Below are 26182 nucleotides of genomic sequence, written 5' to 3'. Positions count from 1 at the left end.
ACTTGTAGGGATCGAGGCACTGTAGCTTTGTCCTCGCAGTCCATAGTCTTATCAGTTCAAGTTGCCGTCGAGTTATGCATGGCGTACAGCAGATCTCTAGTCTTATCGCACTGAGTCAACGGGCAGTGCTATACAACTGTGAAGTTGTGTAAACGCGAATGACTCAGTTGTGAGTGGTCGTCGTGGATGTCCATCTCCTGCCAGTGGTGCACTTCAGGTTTGGCGGACAACAGCGCCCCCGGATTCTTTTGCTTCTTATTCGACAGCCATGGCCCAGTCGTCGCTGTTCGCCGTAGAGGACATGTCAGCCTGAACTATGGTCTGTTTCCACCAATTTGACCGGCATGGGCTCATGTTCAGCAGTCACGCCGACTGCTGCATTCGCCATGGTTGAAAAAGCCGTCCTAGAAAGACCGGGAATTGCTAGCTAATTGATCGTCGCGACTTGATAATTGGTCAAAAAAAGTATAGGAATGTACTGTATGGTCCGTCGGGGCAAGGGGCGGCATCTGTAGTGCGAACTTGAAGCTTGAGCGGGCAAAGTCAGCCATGGAACAGACCTCTGTTTGACATGGATGTCAGCACCCCCGAATGAAAAGCGACACATACGCGATGCAGTGTGTGCTGGCCGAATCGTCCAACCTGTCGTGTAAGAGGAGCGGATGAGATGAGCAGTGTCATATTTCAAGTTGTTGGTGGAGGGGCATTGTACGTTGTACTATGTACATGTACCTAGGTAGCTAAAGCTTTCAGGCCGAAGAACGCCACTGCATCCTCTACAGCGTAGGGCTGCGTGCCTAATACTAGTAGGGTACTGTGCGTTGCAGTCCTGCCCAGGCTGGCTGAGGCGTTGTGGCTGGAGGAACCTCGGGAATCTTCAGTGGCAGTGACAGGGGCTGGAACGTGCAGTAGTGGGAACACCGTTAGGGCCGTTAGGGGAGACGAGTCCTTAGCCGGGGGCCTAAGGGGCTATACAATGTACAGGTCTGCTCCCTATGCCACACTAGCAGCCCTGAGTCCTCCCTCTCCCCTCGGTCTACCCCAGAGCCAAAGGGAGCGCCATTATTGCACCGCCTAAAACTTGGCCCCAGGACCGGGCGACGAGGTGCGACATTGAATACTGCCGGTGCCAAAACCCGTTACAGATATCATGTACTATACAGTACCAACTTGAATATCACACTGGCACTGGCGGTCCTAGTCAGTGCCAGACCAGGCTTTAGGCGCCGGCAGCCATGGCATCTTTTCGCACCAATAAAAATACCCGGCAGTATTTCCAACTCAACAACACTCAGGACACTCCTACAGATGCTGTCCAAGGGCCAGATGCAGCTAATTACTACTGAGGCGAAATGAAGACAACAAATTCTGCGAGGATGGGCAGGCAATATTACTCGCATGCCCCTCGACCAGGGAGGCATGCTGGGTTGAACTCCTCAAACTCTTCAAGTCTCGTACAATATATAGGTACTGTACCTATATTGGACACCACGGAGCCTCACTCATTGTCTACCGCTGTCCTCCCTAACAGAGTGCTCTATTCCCACAGTCATTGCTAAGCCTGCACTTCAAGTCCCATGGCGACTTCAACACCAAGCGGTGTGTACTTCATCACCACCGAGGAGACTTCAACACCAAGCTACTTCATCACCACGGTGACTTCAACACCAACCGTGTTCTACACCATTCCGAACGTCATACCTGTAACAACGACTTTCACTCCCGCTCCGACGTGCCAGTCGCCATACCTTACCATGCTGTCGTCCCCAGGCTATCAAATATGGTTCGCTGAACCTGTACCTGTCCCGGCTACGACGGCTTCGGCATGCTACCCAAGTGAATGGATAGAATACTACAGCAGCAGAGGAACGTCTTCGATCGTACCGGTAGTCAGCCCGCTGATCTGTCCGCAAGGCTGGGAGGCGGTGGAAAGCTGGAGCTCAAGCTACATTGCTTGTTGTCCTTCGTACGTACATTTACATTTCTCGCCCTAGGTGTATGCTAACTTGCTTGTCGATAGGTCCTATCAACTGCACAACCCTGATGTCCTTGTTGATAACACTCGATCAGCGTACGGCGGCACATGTTACAGCGACCTTAGTTCCGGCCAGACGTTAACTGTGACCGGCTACGATACAGCTTCCGTTACAGCAACATTTACCTGGGTCGCTTCTGTGACGAATGCCCAAGTCTATGCCCATCCCATCGATGGATATCAGGAAATCCTAGCGACACAGGTAAGGTGTCATCATGAGCGTGGGATATCGAGCGGTGATTGAAGCTCACATTATATTCAGACTTCTTCTTCATCACACATCGCTACCAGTACCCCGGTAGCAACATCCTCCGTTTCCGAGTCTCCATCGCCAATTCCATCTCCACATCCAGCCCTTTCCGGCGGCGCTATAGCAGGATTGGTTATTGCCTCAGTGCTTGGAGCGGTTTTCCTAGGGGTTGGTGCAGCACTCCTTTATTGGCGACGGAGAAAGGCTCTCAATAACGGACAAATTGAGACACTGCCGCATGACCAGGTTCCACCATACTACTCGGAGAGACCTGACAATGCGCCTGACATGTTGCAAGTGCAGCACAAGAGAGCGTCCTCCAACGTAGCGGAGCTACCCGGCGATCAACAAGTTCACGAATTGGGCTCAGCTCGAGTAATAGCAGAGCTTCCGGAGAATTACAGCCATATCTCGAACAGCGATAAGGGGCACAGCGACCTAAGTGGTAGTACTCAAGTTTGATGTGACGGGTTGAGCGTTGGGGGGGTGCGAGTGACAGAGAGCCAGCTCAAGACGCATCGCGCAAACATTTTGACGAGCAGACTTCTTCACAGTCAGTCAGTCAGTCCAGTCGGAGGACAAGAAGTTGTCGGCCTAACTGGACTGACTATAGGACTGCTTACCTCAGCCTTGTCGCCGGGGTGGGAATATACTGTCGTGGTTCGACCAAGGAAATACGCTCCTCCCTGTCGGGTACAGAGCCTTCGTTTATGTCTGCAGCGAGTAGCCGCCGGATTGTGTGGTTGGGCAACAGTTGAACGAAACGGCTCGAAACAAGTGTGTGATCGGAGCCAAGCAGGTGGTGAGCGGAAAGAGGCGGGCAGACTTTCACGCAAACGTACAACGACCCGAAAGAGCAGAGCAGAGAGTACAGAGGCACAGGAAATAAACTCAAGGGCTGGAGAACTCGGATGGAGCGATCTGAATAAAGATCCGCCGTGGATCCCGAAGCCAGAAGATACAGTATCAAGACGCGTGGAGCTTGCGTCTGCATCTGTCGTCGCTCCGATGAATATGGTCCAGAAGTCTTGCTTCGGAACTGTGATCCTCTACACTCACTAATGATGGTCTGCACACGTTAGGTATATGAGAGCAAATATTGAACCCGTATAGGTACCAGTATCTCTTTTGTGACATACACGTATGTACAGTATGTGTCTTGGGCCCCTGTTCGGCCCAGTAGTAGCAGGTCCTGTATGAACCAGAGCCAAGGGAGTGGCATATTGTTCCGCCTAACTTGTCTCCCAGGCCCGGGGATTAGGTGGGACATCGATCACTGCCAGGTGCCAGATTCCCCTGTGGACGCGGTGCCAGTGCCAATGTCAGTGCCCGCCAGTGCCAAACCAGACTCCAGCCGCCCGCAGCCCCGGCACCTCTTACTACCACCTCTAATAATAGCATTTCCAACCCAACCACACTCAGGCTGAGCAATGCAATGCAGCACAAGGGTTGGCTGTTGGCTGGTGTTGGCCGCCTCAGCCTCCAGGCCATCAGCCGTCCCCACGAGTTGCTCTAGCGGCCGACCATGGACCGCAGGATGAGTTTCGCAGTCTGACAGAGGAGACTATACTAACATGAACCAGGCCAGATCGGACCCAACATTGTGTCCTCTTACCAACCTCTTTTTTCTCTTCTGTAAGCTATTCATATACTGGGACCAGTACGACAACACTATCGTGTCGTCACCATCGTAAAAAAATCATTCCACTCAGTGGATGGGGAGGAATAAACAGGCTTCGGCCACAAGCATTTGACACCGGCCGACCCAGGGAACCCCCAGGAGTCCCTAGCCAGCCCGACGGTTGAGGGCACACCAAACGGACATCCAAACACCATAATCCCTGCAACCTGAACCGTCGCTAAACCGACCCGACAAAAAAAGATTCCCGCACTACCTCACACTACAACAATCATGGTCGACTTTGCACAAACACCTTCACCAGCTCTACACCCATCACCTCCAGCGATCGAACAAACTCAATCTCATCTTGAATCTCAATTCCAACCTCGATCTCAATCTGAATTTCAACTAGACCACCCACTCTCCTTGCGTCCCGGCGGCGCCTCATCTCGTTCTTCATCTCCCATCCCCTCTCCCCCTCAGCCGGATCACCCTCTGCTCAGTGGTGAGCCGAGTCGAGAATCCAGTATGTCTTCATATCAATCACCGCCCTTACAGCGCCAAAGGTCGCCTCCGGACGCCACGATGAACATGAACATGAACATGGCCAACAACTACAGTGGCCGCTTTCCCAGCCAAAACTATCCTCCTCAATCGCCCACCAATGAACCCGGGTCATCTTCAGGAAACCCATACGTAGAAGGCAGCAGCTCGCAAGTGCAACCACAATCACAATCTCAATCTCAATCAGGATCGCGGTCACGCTCACGAAGCAGCACCATCGGCCAAAGCTATCCGGTAGCGCTGCAGCCACCGATGCCCAACTCGCCGCCTCAAACACAAACACAACCCATCCAGCCTCAGCCCTTGTTCGCCCAACACAGCGGAAGTCCCAGCAACCAAGCCGCCAAGTCGTCTCGACCAGTATCTCGCTCCGCGCAAAGCAACAACCCGATGGCCATGATGCAAGGTGGACTGGGATGTCCAGTAGTGTCGAACGGGGCTGCTGCTGCTGGCCCGAGCTCTCGCCCTGGACCCAGCACTAATACCAGATCCCCCTTCTCCACGCCCGTGACAGCACTATCGCGCCAACGACCATATCAACTCCTCCTAATCAACCCGTGTTCAACACGATCACTGACCGAGTCATGTCTCACTTCCATCCGGCCCATTATCCCCACAGGCATCGAAGTGACGGGGTACACGGCACCATACCCGGCGCCGACGGCCATCGAATCGACCACCGACGCCATCATGTCGACCGAAGCCGTACTACGTGACCTAGCCAAACACGCCGCATCGAATGGCGAAACAGTCCAGAACTACGACGGCATGATCGTGGCCTGTTTCTCCAAACATCCATTGATCGATGCGCTGCGCGAATCCTACGACGTCCCCGTGATTGGAATCATGGAGGCCAGCCTGTACGTGGCGCGCATGTTAGGTGGGCGATTCGGCATCGTTGCCACGGCGCAGCGTTCCAAAATCATGAACGACGACCAAGTGGCGTCGTATGGTCTGTCGCATTTCTATGTCGGTAGCGAATCCACGCATTTGGGTGTTTTGGAACTCCTGGAGTCCCGGCCGAGGGAGGAAGTGGCTGAGCGCATTGCGCATGCGTCGCGCTCGCTGGTGGGTAAAGGTGCAGATACGATTCTGCTCGGTTCGGCTGGAATGGCCGACATGATGCGCGCTGCTAAGGATGCTGTTCGTGACGAAGATGGCCGTCGGACGGTCAATATTATTGATCCCGTCGAGGCTGGTATCATGATGATGGCTAGTCTGGTGGGCATGGGGATTCCGACTAGTAAGAAGGGTTTGTATAAGGGTGAGAAGGAGGCCAGGAGAACGAGAGGCCAGAATTGGTTGTGATGTGATGCAGCCACAGACCTGTCGGTCTAGGGAGGGGAGTGGAAGGGCTCCTGGAAGGGTATATGTTTGTGATCTGAGGGAAGAGAAAGAATATTTGTTGGGGTACCAATTACAGAAGAAGGATTTAGACAAGCGTTGCAGTGTCGGGAGATGGGATATGTGTGAGAGCGAGACATCTTCTGGATCTGGATTGAGGTCAGATCTAATGCCATACTGGTAATGTGCTGATTATGATTTGGATATCTACATCATCTGGCTTTTGGTCTTTGGGGACCTGACCTGGCAAGGATAAAATCAAAATCTTGACAGTCGTCCTGTTCGAATCAGTTATTTGGACAGGCGTTGCAGATCGCAGATTGAGATAACTTGGAGTCCATGATTGAATGTGTTCTATGCCATACTAGTATCGTGCCGTGCTACTACATGCCACGAGCAGCAAGCAGGTGCCAAGGTTGGTCTCTCGCCCACAACTTCCTCTCGCCGAACATTGAAGTGCTGGCTATCAATTTCTACCGGTGGGTTGATGGACTGGATAGGTCCCTAATGTAGATGGATGTTTCATACACAAGTCCCCCACTCGTTCTTACGCGGACATAATAGTAGTAGGACAAGTGTCGATTGTCAGGGACGGACTTGGCGAGGCAATAAGGAAAGAAGACTTAATCATTACACATGGTATTCCGGGGTCATTTTTTAACCTATCCACCAACTTGGAACTGTTCGCCCCTCGTTCAAGTTATTCCGCACATCTCATTTCACATCGTCTCCTCCGAGTCCACACCATTCCATCACTTTGAGGTCAGGAGAGCCCGAACCTGAGCTTTGCTCCTACTCAGCGGTCCCATACTTGGTCAACGCCGGAGCACCAGGACACGGCGGCCCAGAGAATTTCGTCTGAACAAAGACCTTCTGCATGCCCTTCTCACGGGCATCGTAGCGCTTGTAAACCTCTTCCAGCTCCTCCAGCAAGACACGATGACTGACCATGCGCAGGGGATCGATACTCCCATCCTGAATCTTCTTCAACAGATCCTCCCAATACAAATGGACAGGAGCCTGTCCATTACCAATGAGACGAATGCCACGCTCCATCAGCGACCCAATATTGAAATGGTTCGTAAACCCCGCATAAACACCCGTAATACCACATCGACCGAAATTCTTGACCGAGGTGATCATCTCATTGACGATTTCCGAAGTATCCGTCTCAGCCCCCAACAAAATCTCAAAATAATGCGCCCACCCCTTCGCATATTCACCAGCGACACATTCAATCGCGACATCTGGACCACCATGTTCCATCTTCTTCAGGACAGAAGTGATACTCTCACCTTTGGGGAGATTTGTGAAATCAATGGTCTCAACTTTCGGGAGTTTCGATTTCACGAAATCCAAACGCCAGGCACCCGCACCGCCATCGATCAAGATGACTCTTTTGGCGCCGTTGAGAAAGGCGAAATCGGCACACATTTGCCCGATCGGTCCCGCGCCCCAGATGGCGACGACGTCTCCTTCCTTGACGCCCGTGTCCACAACAGCATTCCACGACGTGGCCAGCACATCGGACAGATACAGGCCCTTTTCATCGGGGACATCGTCTGGCAATTTCAACAGATTGACGTCGCCGTATGCCACACGCACGTACTCGGCTTGGCCGCCGGCAAAGCCGCCCGTGAAATGGGAGTAGCCCAACATTCCGGCCGTGCGGCCGCCGTACATGATGTTTTCGATCGTGTTGTCGTTTGTCTTTTCGCATTGGCTGCTCAGCTTGCGTTGGCAGTACATGCAGCTGCCGCAGGCGATTTGGAAACTGCAGACGACCCGGTCGCCGGGCTTGATTTTTTTGATTTCGGGGCCCACGCTCTCGACGACGCCGCAGAATTCGTGGCCTAGAATGTCGCCCTTTTGAAGTTCGACGATGGATCCGTGGTATAAGTGCAAATCGGACCCGCAGACGGTTGAGCCGGTGACTTTGACAATCACGTCGGTGGATTCGATTTTGGCTGGTTTGAACGTTTCAATCACTTTGACGGAGTTTTTGCCGTTCCATACTAGGGCCTTCATCTTCTCACCGGATGGGTCTGCGTATTTTGATGGGTCGTTGGCGGGGTTTGAGAGGTTTTGTTCTGTGGTGGCCTCGCCGCCATGGCCGATGATCTTTTCGACCTGTGCGGCTGCTTGGGATAGAGCCATTGTGAAAGTGAACTCCTTTTCTGTTGAGGTTGGCTTGTGGACTATGAGGTACGAGTTGTCGAGTTGTTGTGGAGGTAGAGAACAGTCAGTATGTAGGCAAGGATCCAGGGATGTTGTTTTGTGGGTTGAAGGGTTCTTTTATTTCCCGTGCGGTGTGATGGCGAGGCGATGAGGTTGTAGCGACGTAGTACTCTACCTTCACATGAACAGATGTTTCATCGGTTCTTCTGCTTTCATCATGACATCACGTTGCGATGATGTCGATGATCCAGACAAAATGGACAAGATTCGCGGTTGCGGCCGCTGTCATTCGTGGGTTTGGAAGCCCGGAGTTTATCTCCGACGGCGGGTCTAACGGCGGCCGCTTGATTGGTGCAGACCCTCCACCCGGAGGCAATATCACAGTAATTCGGTGCCATTCAACGCCGGCAGTTGAGCGCCACAACTGCAGTGCTTGCAGGGCGATTGTTTAGAGAGGATTTGGGGATATTTCAGTGCGTGGTGTGCAGTGTTCAGGTACTGTTGTTGTGTCTGCAACTGCAACTGCCGAACGTACTGCTTGCTGATAGTGCCTGGGTAGGTAGTAGGAGAGCATCTGCTGTCCGGTACTTCAAGATAACCAATACCTTGGTATGTACCTAGGTAGGTAGGCCGGTAGGTACCTCAGAACCGGTCATCAAAGTACCCGGCTCTGTGTTCTTTCATCGCCGCCAGCCTGAGTAGAATGAACGAGACAGCGAGTGAGCGCCCAAGGACAGACAAGAGAGACAGATCGAGCGTCATCCGTCCAGAAGGCACCCATTCAATAGGCAACTCCTGTGACTGCCATCTCCCGTCTGAAAACCCTCAGTCCGCCGTTGCACTGTACTTATGTAGTATCTCTCTGCAACTCCTCCTGAATACCCACGACAGCCTTCAACCCACGATCTCTCTCCCTAACATCCTGTGCTTTGGGCAACCCATACGCCCTGTTCGTCTCCTGCACAACCTTTTCCTTCCACTCCTCCGAGTCATGTCCATCCATAGTCAACAACCCTGCATCATTCCACACCTCCCCAATCGACTCACCAATATTCTCCAAGAACCCTTTCATGCCCCTGTTGCCACCGCCAAAATTATACATTTTGAATGGCCCTGCGACGGCCCATCGTGGTCCCAGACTAGCACGGACAATCTCATCAATTTCCTCAGGCGACGCCACGCCCTGATTGACCAGATGACAAGCCTCGCGAAACAAAATAAAACTCAACCGATTGGCCACAAAGCCCGCACTCTCCCTGTGGATTGTGATCGGTCTGTGGCCGGAGTTGAGAGCGGTAAAGTATGACTTTGCAAACGTGACCTCTTCTGGGCTTGTAGATGGTGAGGGAACCAGTTCGAGTAGCGGCATGATATGGGGTGGATTGAAGGGGTGAACGACGAGTAATCGTTGGCGGGCGCCAGCAGCGGTCCTCTCAAACTCAATGCTCTCATCTGTCGTATTGCTGCTCTCGCTATACTCGAGCCGTTCGAGCTGTTTACTCGCCGGAATCCCACTCGTCGACGACCACAAATGACAAGACGACGACACATAACGCACCACTTCCGCCCACGTCTTCTGTTTAAACGATAAATTCTCGGGTCCTTGTTCCTGCACGATCGTGGCATTGCGACATGCAGCTTCAAGACTGGTGGCAAGTTTCAGTCGTTGGGAATCCAAAAGTCTCGAGACGATATCGATATCGATATCACCCTCGGCATCATCCTCAGTCTCGGCAAAGTGATCATCGTGCAGGTATAGTGGTAGCACGGTTCGGATGTGGTCTTCCAAGTCTGGCCGTGGGTCGTAGACTGATACCGTTGCCGAGCTGTATGTTAGGTGAAGCGCGAGGAATGATACTCCTATTGCGCCGAGTCCGATTAAGGCGATGTGTTCGTTGGCGTGGGGACGTGATGCCGCGGTTGACTGTGCTGCCCGTACTGGAGCTGATGCTGATGCAGGAAGCGGCGCATCGCTTGTCTTTGCCTTTTCTTCGCCTGACATTATAGTATATCAAGGTACTGACAGTGTAAGCTACCGAGGTGCTCCAAGACAGTGTATGTAGTATCAGTCCTGGCTGTTCAAGCTGTTACGAGATCAAAAAACTGGTTTAGCATGCAGTGGCAGTGCGAGTCGGAAACCATGGACAGCTCTCACGCGTTAAACGGCTGTTAATGTCGGTGCGCCCGGGTCTTCTACCCCCCTTCGTGAATAGAACCGTCAACCGAATAAGGGATCCAATTTGGAAGACATGATAGTTAAAATGGTTCTCAGTTTGCTGTGGAGAGCTCAAAGACATTATCAGTTATACCAGGTACTACAACTTCGGGAACCTCGGCCCGTTGATCTCTCTGAGCGTGGGTAAGCTTTTGAAGCCTCACCTCTGGACAAAATAAATTTTGATCAAGTTCGTATCTGTTATTGAGACATGCCAGATTGTCTGTTACAGTCGAGTTCGACAGACTTACAGTCAAAGCAAAACAAAAAGTGGTGGCCCTAGTATCAAAATTACAACAGCGAACATGATAAAAACCAACAACACCGGCTCCAAACAACAAGCAGCAAATCGGCACAAAATGTCCCAAGTCAAACTGCAGTGTGTAGCCAACCACCAGCTCGCCCAAGGTGACGCCAAAAGCTCCTTACAAGTTGAACATCAGTGGCTACATATTGAGACATTCTGAGGAGAAAAAAAAAGGTCATGGGCAAGGCAGTGTCCCTGTCCCTGCTTATGCTTCTACCACCCGGCTGAGAACCGGACCTCGCCCTGGCACCGCTTTGAGGGTCTCTTCGACCGGCTCGCCCTTGACGTTGGCACTGCCAATGGTCCCGGCTGATGCGTGAGCCTGCTCAGCATCCTCATCTTCGACTTCGACGATCTTGGTGCGATCGGCTCTCGGATTCTGGGTCAATGATTCACGAGCCGTGTAGTTGGTTGGTACTGAACTGGCCATACTGAGCGCAGTGCTCGACCGCTGGTGGACCAAATCAGGGGTGGGCGGAATTGAGCTTCGCTCACTTTGTGGGGTCAAGTGGCCCGTATCGGTACGGGAATCGGTGTTGAGATGGTCCGCAGGCGAAAGATTTTCACTCTCGGTCTGGGCATGCATGGTTGAAGGAGACACTTCACTGTGTTCCTCGCCATCAATCTGGTCCTCATCATCCTCGTCGTCGACTCCAGCGGCCTCGTTAGCCAACTGAAGGCCTTCAACAGCAGCGGCACATTGTTCACTGATGTTGCGGATGATGTCGGCGATGGCATCGGTCTTGTCGCGGAGATGTCGATCAGCCACATCGGACATGCTGAGGTTAGAATACCGTTTGCTAACTCTCTTGCTGCTGGCCAGTAATTTATTCTCCATGGCTGGCGTGACGTCCTGCCCATCGATGGATCCGGCTCGGGAGACTCGCTTGCTGGCCCGGCTGGTGACGTTTCCAAGACGGTCCGCATCCTGCACAGATTCATCTTGCTCTCCATCTTCGGTCTCGGCATCGTCGTAGCCTTCATGGATATAATCAGCAAGCTCTGAAGCAGAGCCAATAGAACGGACGATATGCTCCATATGATGAGTCTGGCCTGTGATGAGTGAACGCAGATGAAGAACCACACGCTGGGCTTCGTCCCGTTGCCTCTGCAGAGTCTGGTTGGTATGTTGCAAAGCCGCAATTTCCTTCCGGTTGCGGGACCTTTCTTTCTCGAGGTCTTCGGCAATCCCCTGCTGTAGAGCAAGAGCTTCGAGGGCATTGTCTCGCTGTCTCTCGGTTCCTGCCAACCGCAGGGCCAGCCGAGCAGCGTCGTCCTTCTGTTGGTCAATAAGCCCGGTGAGGCGGCGGTTCTCCCGTTTGTGAGATTCGATCTTGACCCGAAGCTCGGCCAGTTCCTTGTTGAGCGATTCCACAAAGGCCTGGAATTTCTGGAATTGCAACTTCCAAGTCTCCACTTCTTGTTCGAGATAGTTATTACGCTTGGTAACCTTGGCAAGTTCAGTGTCCATACGGCCCTTGAGGTTGATGAAGTCTTGCCACGCCTCCAAAGCATCACGGGAGTACTGATTCCGTTCGCGGACAATCTCATTCATGTGTCTCATGGAGATCTTGGTCATCAGCGGCTTCTTCATCGATCCACCGAACCACGCCTTAACGCCAGTGTTACGGCCAAGTTTCTCGCAGACATGATCCATGACGGCCATGACGGCATCTTGGTTCCACCATGAAGGATCTTGTACACTTTCAACCTCACCCCGCAGCACAATGATCTGACCGGCAGGGATGAGCTTGCCACCACCATAGGCCGATTTCAGGTGCTGCGGTACACCGGTAATCTCCACATCACTGTTCAATGCTTGGGCGAGACGGTTGATCATCTTTGTACGTTGACCGGCCGTCAAGATGTTGGGAGGGTGATCAGTGATGACAAGGTTTCGATCCAAGTCCACCAACAGGGCGTCCTTCGGTGGCTGGAACAAGGACCGACATTCGGTAGTTATGCCGAGAATATAGGGGCCGGGCTCTTGAACCATCTCACTGGCATTGCGGGCATGAACGACGGGGACGTACAGACCACTCCATTCGTAGACACGGACGCAGAACCTGATGGTCTCTGCCGCCATGGTGAGCATCGCCGGGTGATGACTCGTGAGGATGATCCGCCTAGTTGGTGAGACTGCGGCTTCGATCAACCCGACAATGTTCGGAATGCTCAAACAAGTGAATAGAGGCCACATGGCAAAGTTCTGGAAACCAGTAGGGGACGATGGAAATTGGTAGCAGAGAGCATAATCTTTCATGTCAATGCGAACCAGGTCGTTGAGTCTCGGTGCCGGGAAACTCAAGATTCTCGACACTTCTTCGGCATGGAACAGGTTCGTGGCTTTGTTCCAGTGAATCCACATCCCACGTAAGTAATCGCCGAGAAGATTGTACAAAGGATATCGGGAAAGGAAACTCAAGCAGTAGGGAATCCAGTATGTTTCGTCGGCAATATCCCTGTAGTCGGGCTCGGTCTTGCGGCGAAGGTCACGAATAGTCTCGGCACGCTTCTCGTCTGCTCGGGACCAGACTCGGAGAGCGATACCGTACAGGGTATGCTGGGAGTCTTGTTGGAGGACAAATGCATGATGGACACAATGTGGCTGGCTTCGGCCAGTGCAGATCTCAACATCGTGAGGAAAGCAAGCCTGTAGCACGGTCAGCAAGTGGGAAGTGAAAGTTCCACGCATACACCTACCCTCATGGCACTATGCAATGCTCTGGCAATCTCATTGTCGCTCTCTAACCTGGGACTGCTGCCTAGAATCTCTGGAAGCCAGAATTGACCGACAGCGCCTTTCATATGTTGGATTTTTCCATGCGGTGGAGGTGGCGCTTTCACCCATTGTGACGGTTCCCTCCCAACACCACATACCATGTAGGCATGGGTCAAGGTCTTCGGGGTCGGTCTATTATTCGTCTTCGCCAGACTGGACGGTAGAGGTTGGGTAATTCGTGAGTGCAGAGATGAAGTCCGACTTGGGATGATTGTGTTGTCGACTTGTTCTCTCGTAGTTGGACGGTTGGTATCTCGGGTTTGAGGTCGAGCCATCGAGGTCATAGAGGTATGACCTCTAAGAGATGGACCCATGGTTCATGTGTTGACAGTAGCAAGACAGCTTTGGTGGGTGCAGCTGCCGTGGTCAAATATGTCAACCCGCCCGCAATGACTTCAGACGCCTGTGCGCAGGGCTATGATGGCACGCGGTTGGGGACGTGCCAGTAGTACCCGTGCGTCAAAACGTTTAGTTCTTGCTTCCTGACAATGTTCTATCGCGATGCTTCGACCACGAGAAGAGAAGAGAAGGAATCGAGAACGAGCCTCGTCGAAGAGGAGGAGTTGGAATAGCACCAGACAGCTGAAGGAGGACCTGGGGAGATTAATGTGATGTCCCCAGAAAAAGTAAAGATTCAGGAGGCTGCTGATACCACAAGCGAGAGAACGGATGCGCGCTGTGTTGCAGGTCGAAGCCGGCCGCGTCAGGCTAAAGGACACCGGAGGCGACGGTGGAGGCAGCTAAATGCCAGCATCTGCAGGGATCCAGGCACCAGAGCTGCAGGCTTCGTGCCAGATGAGGCGACAAGGTTTGTGAAAGCAACAAAATGGGTGGATCAAGTGGCAGCTTGTGAATGGGTTTGCATGAAGGCTGGGATCGTGCAAGTAGTAGCGCAGTTCGAGTTGTCCTACTTGCTCGATTGTTGAGAGTTCTAGAGAAGACACGGCTGCGGAAACAAGCCCAGGGTTTTGAACTTCCCGCACGTAGAAGATTGTAGGTATGTACACCTTGCTCTTATTGCATAAAATTGTTGCAGCTCTCGGTAGAAATGCTGTGTTACACACTTGCATTGAGAACGCAAAGCTGTACCCGACGGGGCATTTTGCCCGCCACGTTGATTCTAGCCAGGCCTCAGCTCCATCACGAACACCATCACTATCACGCCTCACAGGCCGGCCGGCACATCACTGACACCTTTAGCACTAGTAGTAGTACTGCATATCCCGTTCCTGTGTGCATCCATCCACCTTCAAGCTGATCTCTGATGTGGCCCCCGTCAGCTCGCTTGGCCCCTGGCCGGCGTCGAGATCGGTCCACTCAATTTTTTGTTTGGCAGGCCGGGGGCAGCCGCGGACTTCGCACTGGGACCGTCTCCGAGACTAACTGACGGGCTTTTCCCGCGTTGACTCTGCTCACCAATCGTTAAGAAACAGTGGCTGCCCTTCGCTTATGCCCTGCAAGTAGTTCAGGGGTTCATTTCGCATCTGCTGCGTCTTTGGGCAACCCCTCTTCGATCATGTGTTACCACGGCTTGACTGAGAAACACTCTGCAAAGGTACCTAGGTAAATTCACACAGTTTGGCGAAACGATCGTGGCAGTCTCGGTCGGGAACCCCTGACGGTCTGACCACCTTAGAAAGCATCCTGTGGCCACACACGTGAAATACTGTACGTGCTCTGATCGGTCCCAGACTTGACATTTCCTTAGCAGAAGATCTCCCACTGGCACCGTGCGCAAAGTCTCCAAGAGCTTGGTTCGATCATGACATCTTAGACTTTTGACAGGTCTCCTTATCCCAAGCTTTCAGTGCGAAGGTCGTGATGCGGTATCCAACGGCGCCCAAGCTCCTCTTGTCATGACGACGCTCGCTGCAGAGAGACCGCACAGGTGTCAATGACTTTTGCCTACATAGCCAATTGCTGCAACTACTCGATGGCAGAATCGAAACAACGGAAACATCATGCAGTCTTGCTGCAAGGCTCGGGATGGCCGAATACACAGAAGTCATTGTCCACTTTCATTCGTTCCGCAGCATGATGTTGAGAGTCAAACTCAGTCCATCTTCTCCTGACTTTTGGCTTGCTTAGGGTTTTTAACCCAGATGCGTCTTCACGTAATGCTGCGCGCTGCGCGTACGGAGCTGTGGAGCAGTCCTCGGCCAGACGAACTGGCCAGTATGTCGCGAAACTGCCATGTTGGTGGTACCATCCCTACATTACGTTTTACTCTTTCATGGCAGGTCATCACGCTCTCATCGCGCTCTGTGTCCCTCCATGCAGTGATGTTCTTCGATCTATTTCGCCGAATTGAACCTGAGACATACCTCTTTATAAGACTGCGAGAGGGCTTGGGAATAATCAGGACATCTGGTTCCCTCGACACCCACCTGCCACGAGATCCACACGAGAAAATCCTGGTCCGCTCTTAGGATGGAGACATGGATTTTGGTTAATTTGAGTTCCCAGTTCACTGCGGCAGAGTATCTCGGAACGGAGTTGCTGTGCAGTGGGAACGGGATGTCAATATGGAGTGGGAAGATACTGACGCGAGATGCACGCTGCAGGAGTGGTCCTGAATACGAACGTGGTGCTGATGGCGGGCTGAAGTATCAGGTACCTACCTAGGTATCTTTGAGCTCTGGTCACTCTGGCCAGAAGCATTGAAGCTGCGGCGCCCCTCTGCGGCTTCAGGCACTGGCACGGGTGGAAGCGTGGGCGAGGGAGGGGCAGGCGCGGGCGGCGAACCAAGCTTTGTAGGCGATAAACTGGCGGCGGCCGTAGGAGTGGATGCACGTGTCTGGCTCTGGCTTCTACGCTGTACAGCTGAGCCCTGATGAGTGCCGCGACCACTGCCAGTGGCAGGACCGCCAATAATTATTATGGGGAATTGAGCCTTCTCCGCACCACTAGCACCAGAAGCGGCTGATAAGCGATAAGGAAAAAAACTTGCCCGGAAACTCGAACTGAGACCTGCGTTCATGTGGCTGGCGTGCCGCTTTCGACAGCCTGAATTCGGAACGCGGTACACGACGCCATCGTCGTCGAAGGTCTGCATCGTTATGCAGGAAAGTAACAATAGCCCCCTCCTAACTGATTTGTGTGCAATATGGTAAGCTCTCAGGAACACTTGGGAGAAGATAGCATGTGTTAACAATTCGGTCTCAGTCATACAGACCCTATCAAATATACGTGTCCACGATGCGGGATTCATACCTGCTCGCTTCCCTGTGTCAAGCGTCATAAAGCCTGGGCTCAATGCTCCGGAATCCGCGATCCTGCTGCCTACAAAAAACGCTCTGATCTCGCAACACCCAGTGCGGTCGACCAAGATTTCAACTTTATCACTTCCGTGGAAAGGTCGCTTCAACGCGCTGATGAGCTAGTCTCGGACAAAGGCATACACCTGGCACCCAGTGGCATCGCACGGGGTAGCCATGGCACTAAGCGAAAATTTGATGTCGAGGTTGAAGAGAGGGGCATCAGGCTGATCAAGGCTCCTCAGGGACTCTCCCGGAGCAAGCAGAACAAGTCGCATTGGGCGGGTCAACACAAGTGTCTCATGTGGACAACTGAGTGGCTCTACTTTGATGGTGAAAAGAGGATTCACAATGTCACCGAGCTGCGAACAGTCGGGGAGGCCTTCGTGAACATATTTGGCAAGAATACAATCCGCAAAAAGCGCAAAAGGAGTGATGCTCAAAGCACCGCTGCGCCCGTTTTACCAGCGGAAGCGCACAATGAACACGCTCCTACAGACGCTGTGCAAGGGTCAGCTACCTCTGAAGCGAAAGATGAGGGACTGCAGGCCGAATCTAAGGACGACAATCCTGCTGAGGATGGGCAGGGAGTCGTGAAGTCAGCCGTCACGTCTGATAATGCCGCAGCACAGGTACCAGAGGTCTCTCAGCTATGCCAGGACCTACATTTCTACCTGCTCAAGCCCAATACCGTCTCGAAACACAAATGCTTGATACCCGTCTCCCCGACATCGACCCTTCAAGACGTACTTCGCGACAAGACCATACTGGAATTCCCAACTTTCTACATCCGGCAAGAGGCACCTGAGAACCTGCCCGAGCCCTTCATCACCGAAGAGAAATACGACCAGGTCTATGGATCCGAAGTTACTGCTAATCTTCCGACGTACGCTCCTCCTGATAACCTGGACGAAACTGAAAAAGTGTCGTCTCTTCCCAATATCGACGAGAAGACAGTGTTAGAAGTGCTTCAGAAAGATCTTGCAGGCTGAACACTGAATTTCTATCAAATTCCTCACGCCAGTTTGCCTGGCACAAAAGGATGACCAGCGCTGAGACCGCCACACACAGCCCAGGCTTGGCCGTTAACATAACTCGCCTCATCACTACCCAAAAAGAGAGCGGCGCGAGCCACCTCATCTGGCACGGCGCCTCGTTGCAAAGGATTTAGCTGACCGATCTTCCTCTCAGTACCTCGGCTGCGAGCCTGGTCATACATTGGCTTGGTCATTCCCGTCTCTATCACTCCAGGACACAAAGCATTGACCCTCACCCCCGTACCAGCCAGCTGATAAGCCATGGTCTGCGCCAGGGAAACCACAGCAGCCTTGCTTGCCGAATAATCGGTTCCGCCAGCGTTGGACCTCAGTCCAGCGACAGATGCTGTTCCGATAATGCTTCCTCCGGAATACTTCTTTTCAGGACCCGTCTTCTGCATGGCGATAGCAGCGTATTTGGCACAGAGGAACACGCCCAGAGTGTTAACACGCATTGTAGCCATAAACTTGTCGGCCGTGATGTGCTCGAATGTGTTGGGCACTCCCACCACCCCAGCGTTGGCAAACATGATGTCCAATCGGCCGTATTTCGCTATGGCATCATCCACCACTGCTTTCACCTGCTCTTCATCGCCAACGTCCAGTTTCACAGGATGAACTTTGCATTCAGGGTAGAGCGACTCCATTTCCCGCTTGTGCGTCTCCAGGTATTGATCTGCCCAGTCGCAGATGAACACCGCCTTTGCGCCATTTTGGGCATATTGATGTGCTGCAGCGCGGCCGATTCCGAGGGGTGAGTTACAACCTACAATCAGAGACAGTTGTCAGTATGTGGCTGCACAGACTATATCCACCGCTGTCGCCTGCAACTGTTCCAGGCCCAACAGAACATACCAGTCACAATGACGACTTTTCCCTTTACCCTCGGTCCAGTAGACGACTCTGCAACATGTCTGATACGCGGGATATCCTCGAACGTGCCCTCGGAGGGGATGCCCTCCACAAGCTGCCTTGACAACGCGGCCAAGCGTCGTTTAGGAGCGGCCGTCATTGTATAACAAGTTTCGCGGCGATGATTGTCTGTCGTCTTCAGAGGTGGTGTTCAGTTCGCAGCCCGCCGGTAGAGAGGTCGACGCGGAGCTGAGTTTCTTGTTGTCAATTGGCAAGTTTCAAGATTAAGTAGAAACGAGAAGTCTAACAGTTCACAATGCAAGTACAACCTCTACATTCCGAATAATCTGAATCCGTTTGAAGCATCCCTCTCGGAAATCGAACTCAATGAGCCGCACCCAGAAAGTAGCCGAGGCTAAATCAAATGCTTGGGGCTGAAGTCCGGGGTACAACAAGTGGTACGTCAATGTCGAGCAAACCGAGCAAACACGCTAAACTCGCCCAAATCACTTGTATTCTTGGACGACCGGCAACAGAGCGGCTATACTGTAACACGCATTGAGTCGTAGTGATTGCGGTATAAACAATTTGGCGATAGATCCTTGCACCTCGGGACCCTAAACAGGCGGTCTTTCACCCACAATTTGATCGGAGTTACAATGTTTATCCTTCGAGGTGTTCAGGCGACGCGTTGAGGGGGGCTCACGTGATAGCAACATCACGTGCAGATAGTGACATAAGCAACTCTTATCAAGAAAAATATTTTGAGTAAAGTGCATGAGGATCAAACCTGACAAAATCTGGTCGCGACCAGCACAGCAGCGTGAGCCGTTTTGTTGTAAGCTGCGCACATCTGTCTCATTCCCTTACAAACAAAGATGTCGAAACGAACAGCCGATGATCAGGAGAACCCTGAGCCGTTAAAGGCCGGCCAGCGACCGGACTTGGGCGCCAATGGAGAGGCAACACTCGAGTTCGAGGATGAATTCGAAGATGAGTATGAGTCCGAAGACGAGTTGATGGAGGCGGGAGTGGATGGGCGGCCCGACGCAGAAAGAGAAGCAGAACAGACACAAGATGCCATGGATGTGGACACCAAGGAGCAGACATTCATCCCCGGGCGATCGATACTTCAGCCAGGAATGTCGTTGACTCCGGACCCTTCGACCTACGAGATGCTTCACACCATGTCAACAACGTGGCCGTGTCTGTCCTTCGACGTCGTGCGTGACAACCTAGGCGATAATCGCAAACAGTACCCGCGGACGCTGTACGCCGTGGCCGGGACACAAGCGGATTCGGCAAGGGCGAAAGAGAACGAACTGTACATTTTGCGCTTGAGCAGTCTGTCGAAGATGGACCGGGGGAACCAGACAGACTCTGAAAGCGACAGCGACGATGACGACGATGAAGGGGCCTCAGATCCCATCCTGGAGTCGAGATCGATTCCGCTTCCGAGCACCACAAACAGGATACGCGCGTTCCAGCCAGCAACCGGGTCGTCCGACCCTACACAGATAGCGCAAACACTGACGGCCACAACAATGGAAAACGGCCAAATTCTTATCCACGACGTCACTCCTTACCTGCACTCCTTGTCCACCCCAGGCTACACTATTCCTCCCACTGCATCCAAACCGCTCAGCACTCTGCGAATGCACAAAACCGAAGGCTACGCACTCGACTGGGCGCCATCTTCTCTCCATCCCAACGGCAGACTTCTTTCCGGGGACAATGCAGGCCAGATCTTCAGCACGCAGAGAACCGAGGGAGGCGGCTGGGTCACTGACACTCGACCCTTTGTTGGGCACACTGATGCCGTGGAAGAGCTCCAATGGTCACCCAACGAGAAATTTGTGTTTGCTTCGGCCAGCTCGGACGGCACGGTGAAAGTGTGGGACATTCGAAGTAAGAGCCGCAAGCCAGCGGTCGATGTCAAAATCAGCAATACCGATGTCAATGTCATGTCTTGGTCGCGCCAGACTTTCCATCTGCTCGCCACTGGTGCGGACGATGGCCAGTGGGCAGTTTGGGATTTGCGTCAATGGAAACCTCAGGCACCGGGTGTGGCGGGAGACTCGCAACTCAAGCCGAGCCCTGTCGCCGACTTCAACTTCCACAAGAAACCAATCACTTCGATCGAGTGGCATCCTACAGACGACAGTGTCGTGGCCGTCGCTTGTGCCGATAACACTTTGACTTTGTGGGACCTGGCCGTGGAATTGGACGACGAAGAATACGGCAAGGAAGCCGGTCTGGGACTTGGTGAGGGTGCAGAGAAAGTCCCGCCGCAGTTGTTGTTCATTCACCACGTGGAAGATGGAAAGGAGTTGCACTGGCACCCACAGATGCCGGGCACAGTCATGGTCACGGGTGGTAGCGGTCTCAGCGTTTTCAAGACCATCAGCGTTTAGTGCAATGTCAGCTATGTACACAAACGACAGTTGTGAAGAATCGATGCATTGGCTTGTGCCGCTTTGTTCAAGTTACTGCGAAAGTCCTATCCGTTTCCGTTTGATATTTGCCCCCATTTACCGACAGTGGACAAACAGGTCACTCGGAGCATGAGGGTGGCGCTTATTCGCCGAAGCACTTACTACATCTACTAACGTCTCTCCATATGCACGTTTTGATAAAACCATACAGTTGCATGACCTGAAATGGAACACGCCTGTAGGAGCCTTGTCATCTACAAAAAGCCTTTGAGATCCACGGATAGCGTAAACCTTTTTCTCTCCAGAACATTTGCTGTGCTACTTTTCGACGTTCCTTTTCAAATCTCCTTCGTCTTCTTAACCACCGTCATTGGGCCGTTGTACCGTAGCAAGCTAGCCTTCTCCAGGCAAAGCGTTCATTGCTTGATCCAACGTTCATGCCGGATCTGATTGGTGCCCTGGAACCCCGGAGCTCATTTCACTTCGCGCCTCGATCCGATCACGCGTCCTCTCTTCTTCCTCTTTCGAGTTCAACACCGGCGGACGGCTGCCATGATCATATGCTCAGATCCCCAGATACACAGCATCAGCAGTCTCGTTGACCGAGGCTCAAACGCTGTCACAAGCCATCACCACGGCGCAATTGCTCTTTTTGGGAAATGGCTGCTGTGCATACCATCAACATGCTCTCCCACTATGCCGTTAGGCTTTAACCTTTCGAGTCTGGAGATTGAGATCTTCGGCACGCCCCACAAGATATACCTTTTATACCATATCACGTCTACGTGTCTTGGAACTCAAGTGCCAGTGCGCATGAACCATCAAAGCTAACGGAGACGGTAGACCCCGGATCTGTTGACACACCTCCTCATCTGCAACAGTTGCATTGGAGCATGAGGCCGTGCACAGGAACGGATACAAATGAACCAGCAGCCGCCCGCAAAGTTTCAATGTTAACCACTCCTCCGAGTGACCATTCTGGAGGTATAGGCGTATACTAACTGACTATCTTATCCCCCACAGCACGCCGTTCATCTTCCTTTCCTCTTTACCCACGTCCCGTTCCCATTCGATATACACATATACTCTTTCAATATGATTGCCATCCCCGGTCTCTTTTTCTTCGTGGTCATTTCTTTCCTGGTGTTCGCGGTCGACGCTCTACCACTATCGATCAAAAAAAGAGGTGAATTTCAACATCCCTGATCTCGCTCTCGGATCCTTGGATACAACGGAAAGAAATCTAATGCTCAAATCAACCTTCAGCTATATCACAAGACCTACTCGATACATTGTCCCTGTTCGAACAATACTCCGCAGCCGCCTACTGTCCCGAGAACAACGAACCCGATTCTTCCACTCTCATAACTTGCAGCGCGGGAAACTGTCCACTGGTCCAATCGGCCGGCGCAGAATCCATTGCCGAGTTTCAGAAGTGACCACTCCAAACCCCCAATCACCATTACCGCACCAACCCCAACGTGAGCATCTCTACCACTAGGTACATACTAACCCGCGTTCAGTGTCGGTCTCTCCGACGCGACAGGCTTCGTCGCCATCGACCACACGCACAACCAAATCATCATCTCCTTCCGGGGCAGCAGATCCGTGCAGAACTTCCTCAGTGACGCGGACTTTGGCCTGGTTTCATGGTCGTCAATATGTCCTGGGTGTACTGTCCACTCTGGCTTTTTGGACTCGTGGACCAGTGTGAAACCCCTGATTCAAAATGCTGTCGATGGTGCCCGTGCAGCGTATCCGAATTACGCGATTGTTTCTACGGGACATAGTCTTGGTGGAGCAATTGCGACGCTGGCGGCTGCTGGTCTGAGGACTGCGGGATATGGTGTATCTTTGGTAAGTACGGATGGTCTAGACTAGTCTTGCTGGTTCTGCTTTCGCAAACGCCGTTCGATCGAGTACCCGGTTAGACTGACGTTAAGGTGTACGAAGTATACATACGGCTCGCCGATGGTTGGGAATGTGGCGCTCGCAACCTTTGTGACGGGGCAAACGGGCCAAAACTTCCGCGTCACGCATGCCAATGACCTGGTCCCCAAGTTGCCTGGGTATCTGTTGGGGTATGCGCATGTTTCGCCGGAATATTGGATCACTTCGGCCACGGGGGTCGCGGTCACGGCGGAGGATGTACAGACTAGTTCTGGGGTTGTTGATCTTGCGGGAAATGAGGGCCAATTGGGCGGGAGTGTGGATGATCATTTGTTTTATTTTAATGAGGTTTCGGCGTGTGGGCCGGATGGGCTGGAGTTTTAAAGGTTTGAATTAATATGATGGCTTAGGGTTAAGTGGCTGGCGTCCCTCGTCGGCGTTTCTGTTATCTATACTAATTGATACAAGGTATATCTGGTCAATGGTCGAACCGTCCTCTTTGTCAACAGAAAATCGGGGAGCGTTTTCCTACCGGAACAAGATATCCAGGCTGAAGCACTCACGACTTGAAAAAGGGGAGCTCGATAGGGCTTGAGATGTACAACGTTAACCTTTGCGTCTGATTTCCATCGAACTGAGGTAGACCAACTCAATAGTCACGATCGTCCGACTTCGAAGACAACGGCAAACGGCAACCCCATTGTACAAGAGGACAATCGACTCAATTTAAACCGGACTAAAGCCTAAGTCCAAGAGTTCGCGGACAGTACGAAAGGAAGTAGAGGAGCATAATCTCATCTTTTCACCATATCTTGCAAAGGTCTCCGGTAAATGACCGGGTTCATTCCCAAGTATAGTCGAAGAATCATAATACTTTCCAGGGAACATCACCTACCCCCGAGGACTTCCGTCGTCTCTCTTCCGAGTCTGACTTCCAGATCCCCATTATCAATGTCAACTGATCAAATCACATCCTCATATTCCCCCACCGCCAACGGCACCGCGACCTTCAACCTCGCCAGATCCTTCAGGCAATGGAACGCCGACTCATACGAATCGACCGTCCCCAAAAAGCCCATTTTCCTCGCCTTCCGCACGCTCAGAGACAAAGGCCAGCCTCCGATAACAGCACTATCCGTCATCCCAAAAATCTGCGCGCGGTCCTTGAACGGGTCGAGCAACAGGCCGTGTTTTGCGGTCAATTCCTTCCACGCATTCACGACCGCAGGCGATTCGGACCATTCGAGGAGGGAGAAAGTGGAGCGAGTAATTGCTGGTGGACCATATCTGACACCAGAGTAAGCAAATGCAGAACCCCTCAGGTTGGATCTGACTTACCCTCTAGGATTCTGATCATGTCTCGCCACATAAACCCTATACTTCTTCTCATCCATTTCCGGCGGCGTAAAGGTCGTCCCGTACCATTTCGCAAGGTACGGCCAAAACCGACCCCAGGTAAACGGCAAACCGTCCTGAGCATTGAAAGCCTCGTTTGCCGCTTCGGGAGTCAGCACGGCCCATTCCTCCAGGTAGGCATTAAGTAGCGCCGTGCTCTGGCAGTATTCGCGGTCCCAGGCTACATAGTCGCCTGGAAACGCGAGTGGCTGGCCCAAGTACGCCTGGACAGCGCCGTAGACGGCCAGGCCGACCATATGGTTGAGAAGGTTGTCGCGGACGGCGCCGATGATGTAGGATGGACGGACGACGTTCCATTTTGCGCCTGTGCGCTGGCAGTAGGACTGTAATAGGTCTTCTTGGGGGTAGTAGAAGTTTGCTTCGAGGGTGACGCGCGGGTCGGATTCGAATGATGGGCTGGTGGCGGGGCCGATGTGGAAACCGTAGTGTTTGGCTCCGGTTTGGAGGAGAACTCGTCGTGGCTGTAGCGAGGCGAGCTCTAGACCGGCGAGGAAGTTGCGTAGTAGGGCGGCTGGTTAGGTTAGGTTAGGTTAGAGAGAGATATATCCAATGTTGAACCACTGCGTGGTTTGGGAAGGGAAATATGTGGCCACTAAGTTCTATGGAAGGGAAGTAGAGTATAAGCTTACAATTGACTTCCGCGAGCGCCTCGGCGTTCGACCACATCCCCAGGATGTTTCCTTTTTGTGATGGCTGCATGTATGAAAAGAAAAAGACGTAGTCCCTGTCAGGGTCAACGAGAGGTCAGATATTCGAAAGGTCTGCACGCCCGCATCGGAGGACACATATGGGTTTGTCCGGCATGGCATGCCAGGGGAGGTGAATTGAATTCAGACCATGCTCATTAGCTGTTGCCAGACCTGGCTACTCACACGTTCGAGATCTTGGTCAATGACTTTGCAACTTCTGCAGGCTCCGCTAAAAAGTCAGAAGATATATGTTCGACACGACTGGCCCCGTCTCCTAGGTCAGAGAAAAAGTAGTCCGGCGGAGGGCGTCGTGAAAGGCAATAGATCTTTTTCCAACGTTGAGGAGCGGCCACCAGAGCCTTCAGCATATGATAGCCCGAAATGCCGTTGGCGCCAGTGATGATTGCTGTGAGGCCGGTCAATTCAGGCGTCTCAGGGTATGTCGGTAGGCCATGGCATATGCCGCGAGAGACAACGACTTGTCGAGTTTCTGTCATTTTCAATGTTCTTCTCTGTCGGACTCGATGTGTTTCAGAGATCGAGAAGCGTTGTGGGATGAAAGCGAAAGAATGGGGTTGCTAGGCTTCAGGATGGCAACGCTCGTTATATGTGACAGTCTTCTGAGGGACGAACACGGCAAAGGGACCTACCTAGGTATCGAGTAATAAGTACCATACATCCGGTACCTTGAAATCGCTTAAGGTAGTCCTCCACTTCCTGTTTGTGGGGTTGACCTCAGCCGTCTCCTCGTTTGCTGCATCCGGGAATGTATATCATGCGGGGGAGCCGGTGGTATAACCGAGCATTGAGCAGATCTGCAGTGGTAGTTAGTAGTCAATCATCTGTCCTGTCTGATGGGAGTTGTTGGTGTTGGAGAGCAAAGTTTGCGGTCTTGAGTACCTACCTAGGTTTCTCTCCGACTGTCGACTTACTAAGACCGGGCTGAGTAATTACTCGAGACGCTGCGACCAGCATTGCGATCCAAAATCGGCCCAGGAGGTTATTCTTTCAACTTGTAGCATTCCCAAACTTAAAATGCCGAATAATCACAGTTCACTCTGTTCTGCTCAGAAGCCCAGAGCAGACCAGTGGTACCGTTCAGCAGCTGGTTCAAGATGCCTGGGTATGAACGTTTAGCAGATCCGGCAGTACAACAGTGGTTAGAACCATCAAACGGGGCGCTTTGCGGTTCATAATCTTTGCAGAGGGCATTTGATGTATTGCAAACTCTTGCGGCACGCCCTGGCAAGAGTGAGTACTATCGAGACACATTCAAGGGACACTCCTTCATCTGCGGTGCAAGAATTTGG

At 52.5% G+C, this 26182-nt stretch overlaps 10 protein-coding genes across 10 annotated transcripts; 5 read left to right on the top strand and 5 right to left on the bottom strand.

Annotated features, from left to right (window-relative positions):
- The first annotated feature begins 948 nt into the window (after nt 1–948).
- On the top strand, nt 949–3407 carry HMPREF1120_02304 (uncharacterized protein). The gene is made up of 3 exons (XM_009156341.1): nt 949–1966; nt 2021–2237; nt 2298–3407. Exons 1-3 carry the CDS (start codon nt 1578–1580, stop codon nt 2745–2747), a joined length of 1056 nt encoding a protein of 351 aa, XP_009154589.1. The 5' UTR covers nt 949–1577; the 3' UTR covers nt 2748–3407.
- Nucleotides 3408–3692: 285 nt separating this feature from the next.
- Nucleotides 3693–6350, top strand: HMPREF1120_02303 (uncharacterized protein). Its single transcript, XM_009156340.1, has one exon. The coding sequence runs from the start codon at nt 4198–4200 to the stop codon at nt 5776–5778; it is 1581 nt and encodes a 526-aa protein (XP_009154588.1). The 5' UTR covers nt 3693–4197; the 3' UTR covers nt 5779–6350.
- Nucleotides 6351–6606: 256 nt separating this feature from the next.
- Nucleotides 6607–7971, bottom strand: HMPREF1120_02302 (alcohol dehydrogenase; the record flags this gene model as incomplete). Its single annotated transcript, XM_009156339.1, has 1 exon — nt 6607–7971. The coding sequence occupies one exon, from the start codon at nt 7969–7971 to the stop codon at nt 6607–6609; it is 1365 nt and encodes a 454-aa protein (XP_009154587.1).
- Nucleotides 7972–8839: 868 nt separating this feature from the next.
- Nucleotides 8840–9994, bottom strand: HMPREF1120_02301 (hydroxylacyl-CoA dehydrogenase; the record flags this gene model as incomplete). Its single annotated transcript, XM_009156338.1, has 1 exon — nt 8840–9994. The coding sequence occupies one exon, from the start codon at nt 9992–9994 to the stop codon at nt 8840–8842; it is 1155 nt and encodes a 384-aa protein (XP_009154586.1).
- Nucleotides 9995–10719: 725 nt separating this feature from the next.
- Nucleotides 10720–13610, bottom strand: HMPREF1120_02300 (uncharacterized protein; the record flags this gene model as incomplete). The annotated part of the gene is made up of 2 exons (XM_009156337.1): nt 10720–13167; nt 13218–13610. 2 exons carry the CDS (start codon nt 13608–13610, stop codon nt 10720–10722), a joined length of 2841 nt encoding a protein of 946 aa, XP_009154585.1.
- Nucleotides 13611–14732: 1122 nt separating this feature from the next.
- Nucleotides 14733–18785, top strand: HMPREF1120_02298 (uncharacterized protein). The gene is made up of 2 exons (XM_009156335.1): nt 14733–16405; nt 16462–18785. The coding sequence occupies exons 1-2, from the start codon at nt 16275–16277 to the stop codon at nt 17543–17545; spliced, it is 1215 nt and encodes a 404-aa protein (XP_009154583.1). The 5' UTR covers nt 14733–16274; the 3' UTR covers nt 17546–18785.
- Nucleotides 17569–18602, bottom strand: HMPREF1120_02299 (3-oxoacyl-[acyl-carrier protein] reductase; the record flags this gene model as incomplete). Its single annotated transcript, XM_009156336.1, has 2 exons — nt 17569–18356; nt 18446–18602. 2 exons carry the CDS (start codon nt 18600–18602, stop codon nt 17569–17571), a joined length of 945 nt encoding a protein of 314 aa, XP_009154584.1.
- A 73-nt stretch (nt 18786–18858) lies between the features above and the next one.
- On the top strand, nt 18859–21155 carry HMPREF1120_02297 (histone-binding protein RBBP4). The gene has a single exon (XM_009156334.1). The coding sequence runs from the start codon at nt 19321–19323 to the stop codon at nt 20854–20856; it is 1536 nt and encodes a 511-aa protein (XP_009154582.1). The 5' UTR covers nt 18859–19320; the 3' UTR covers nt 20857–21155.
- A 13-nt stretch (nt 21156–21168) lies between these two features.
- HMPREF1120_02296 (triacylglycerol lipase) lies at nt 21169–24765 on the top strand. Its single transcript, XM_009156333.1, has 5 exons — nt 21169–22063; nt 22144–22312; nt 22401–22734; nt 22831–24065; nt 24113–24765. The coding sequence occupies exons 1-4, from the start codon at nt 21973–21975 to the stop codon at nt 23149–23151; spliced, it is 915 nt and encodes a 304-aa protein (XP_009154581.1). The 5' UTR covers nt 21169–21972; the 3' UTR covers nt 23152–24065; nt 24113–24765.
- HMPREF1120_02295 (uncharacterized protein) lies at nt 23730–25369 on the bottom strand (the record flags this gene model as incomplete). Its single annotated transcript, XM_009156332.1, has 4 exons — nt 23730–24054; nt 24106–24694; nt 24813–24907; nt 25056–25369. 4 exons carry the CDS (start codon nt 25367–25369, stop codon nt 23730–23732), a joined length of 1323 nt encoding a protein of 440 aa, XP_009154580.1.
- Between the last annotated feature and the right edge of the window lie 813 nt (nt 25370–26182).

This window comes from Exophiala dermatitidis, assembly GCF_000230625.1.
Source record: "Exophiala dermatitidis NIH/UT8656 unplaced genomic scaffold supercont1.2, whole genome shotgun sequence".
NCBI lineage: Eukaryota > Fungi > Ascomycota > Eurotiomycetes > Chaetothyriales > Herpotrichiellaceae > Exophiala > Exophiala dermatitidis.
Note: the sequence above shows the minus strand (reverse complement) of the source record. Positions and strands in the feature narration are given on the sequence as shown.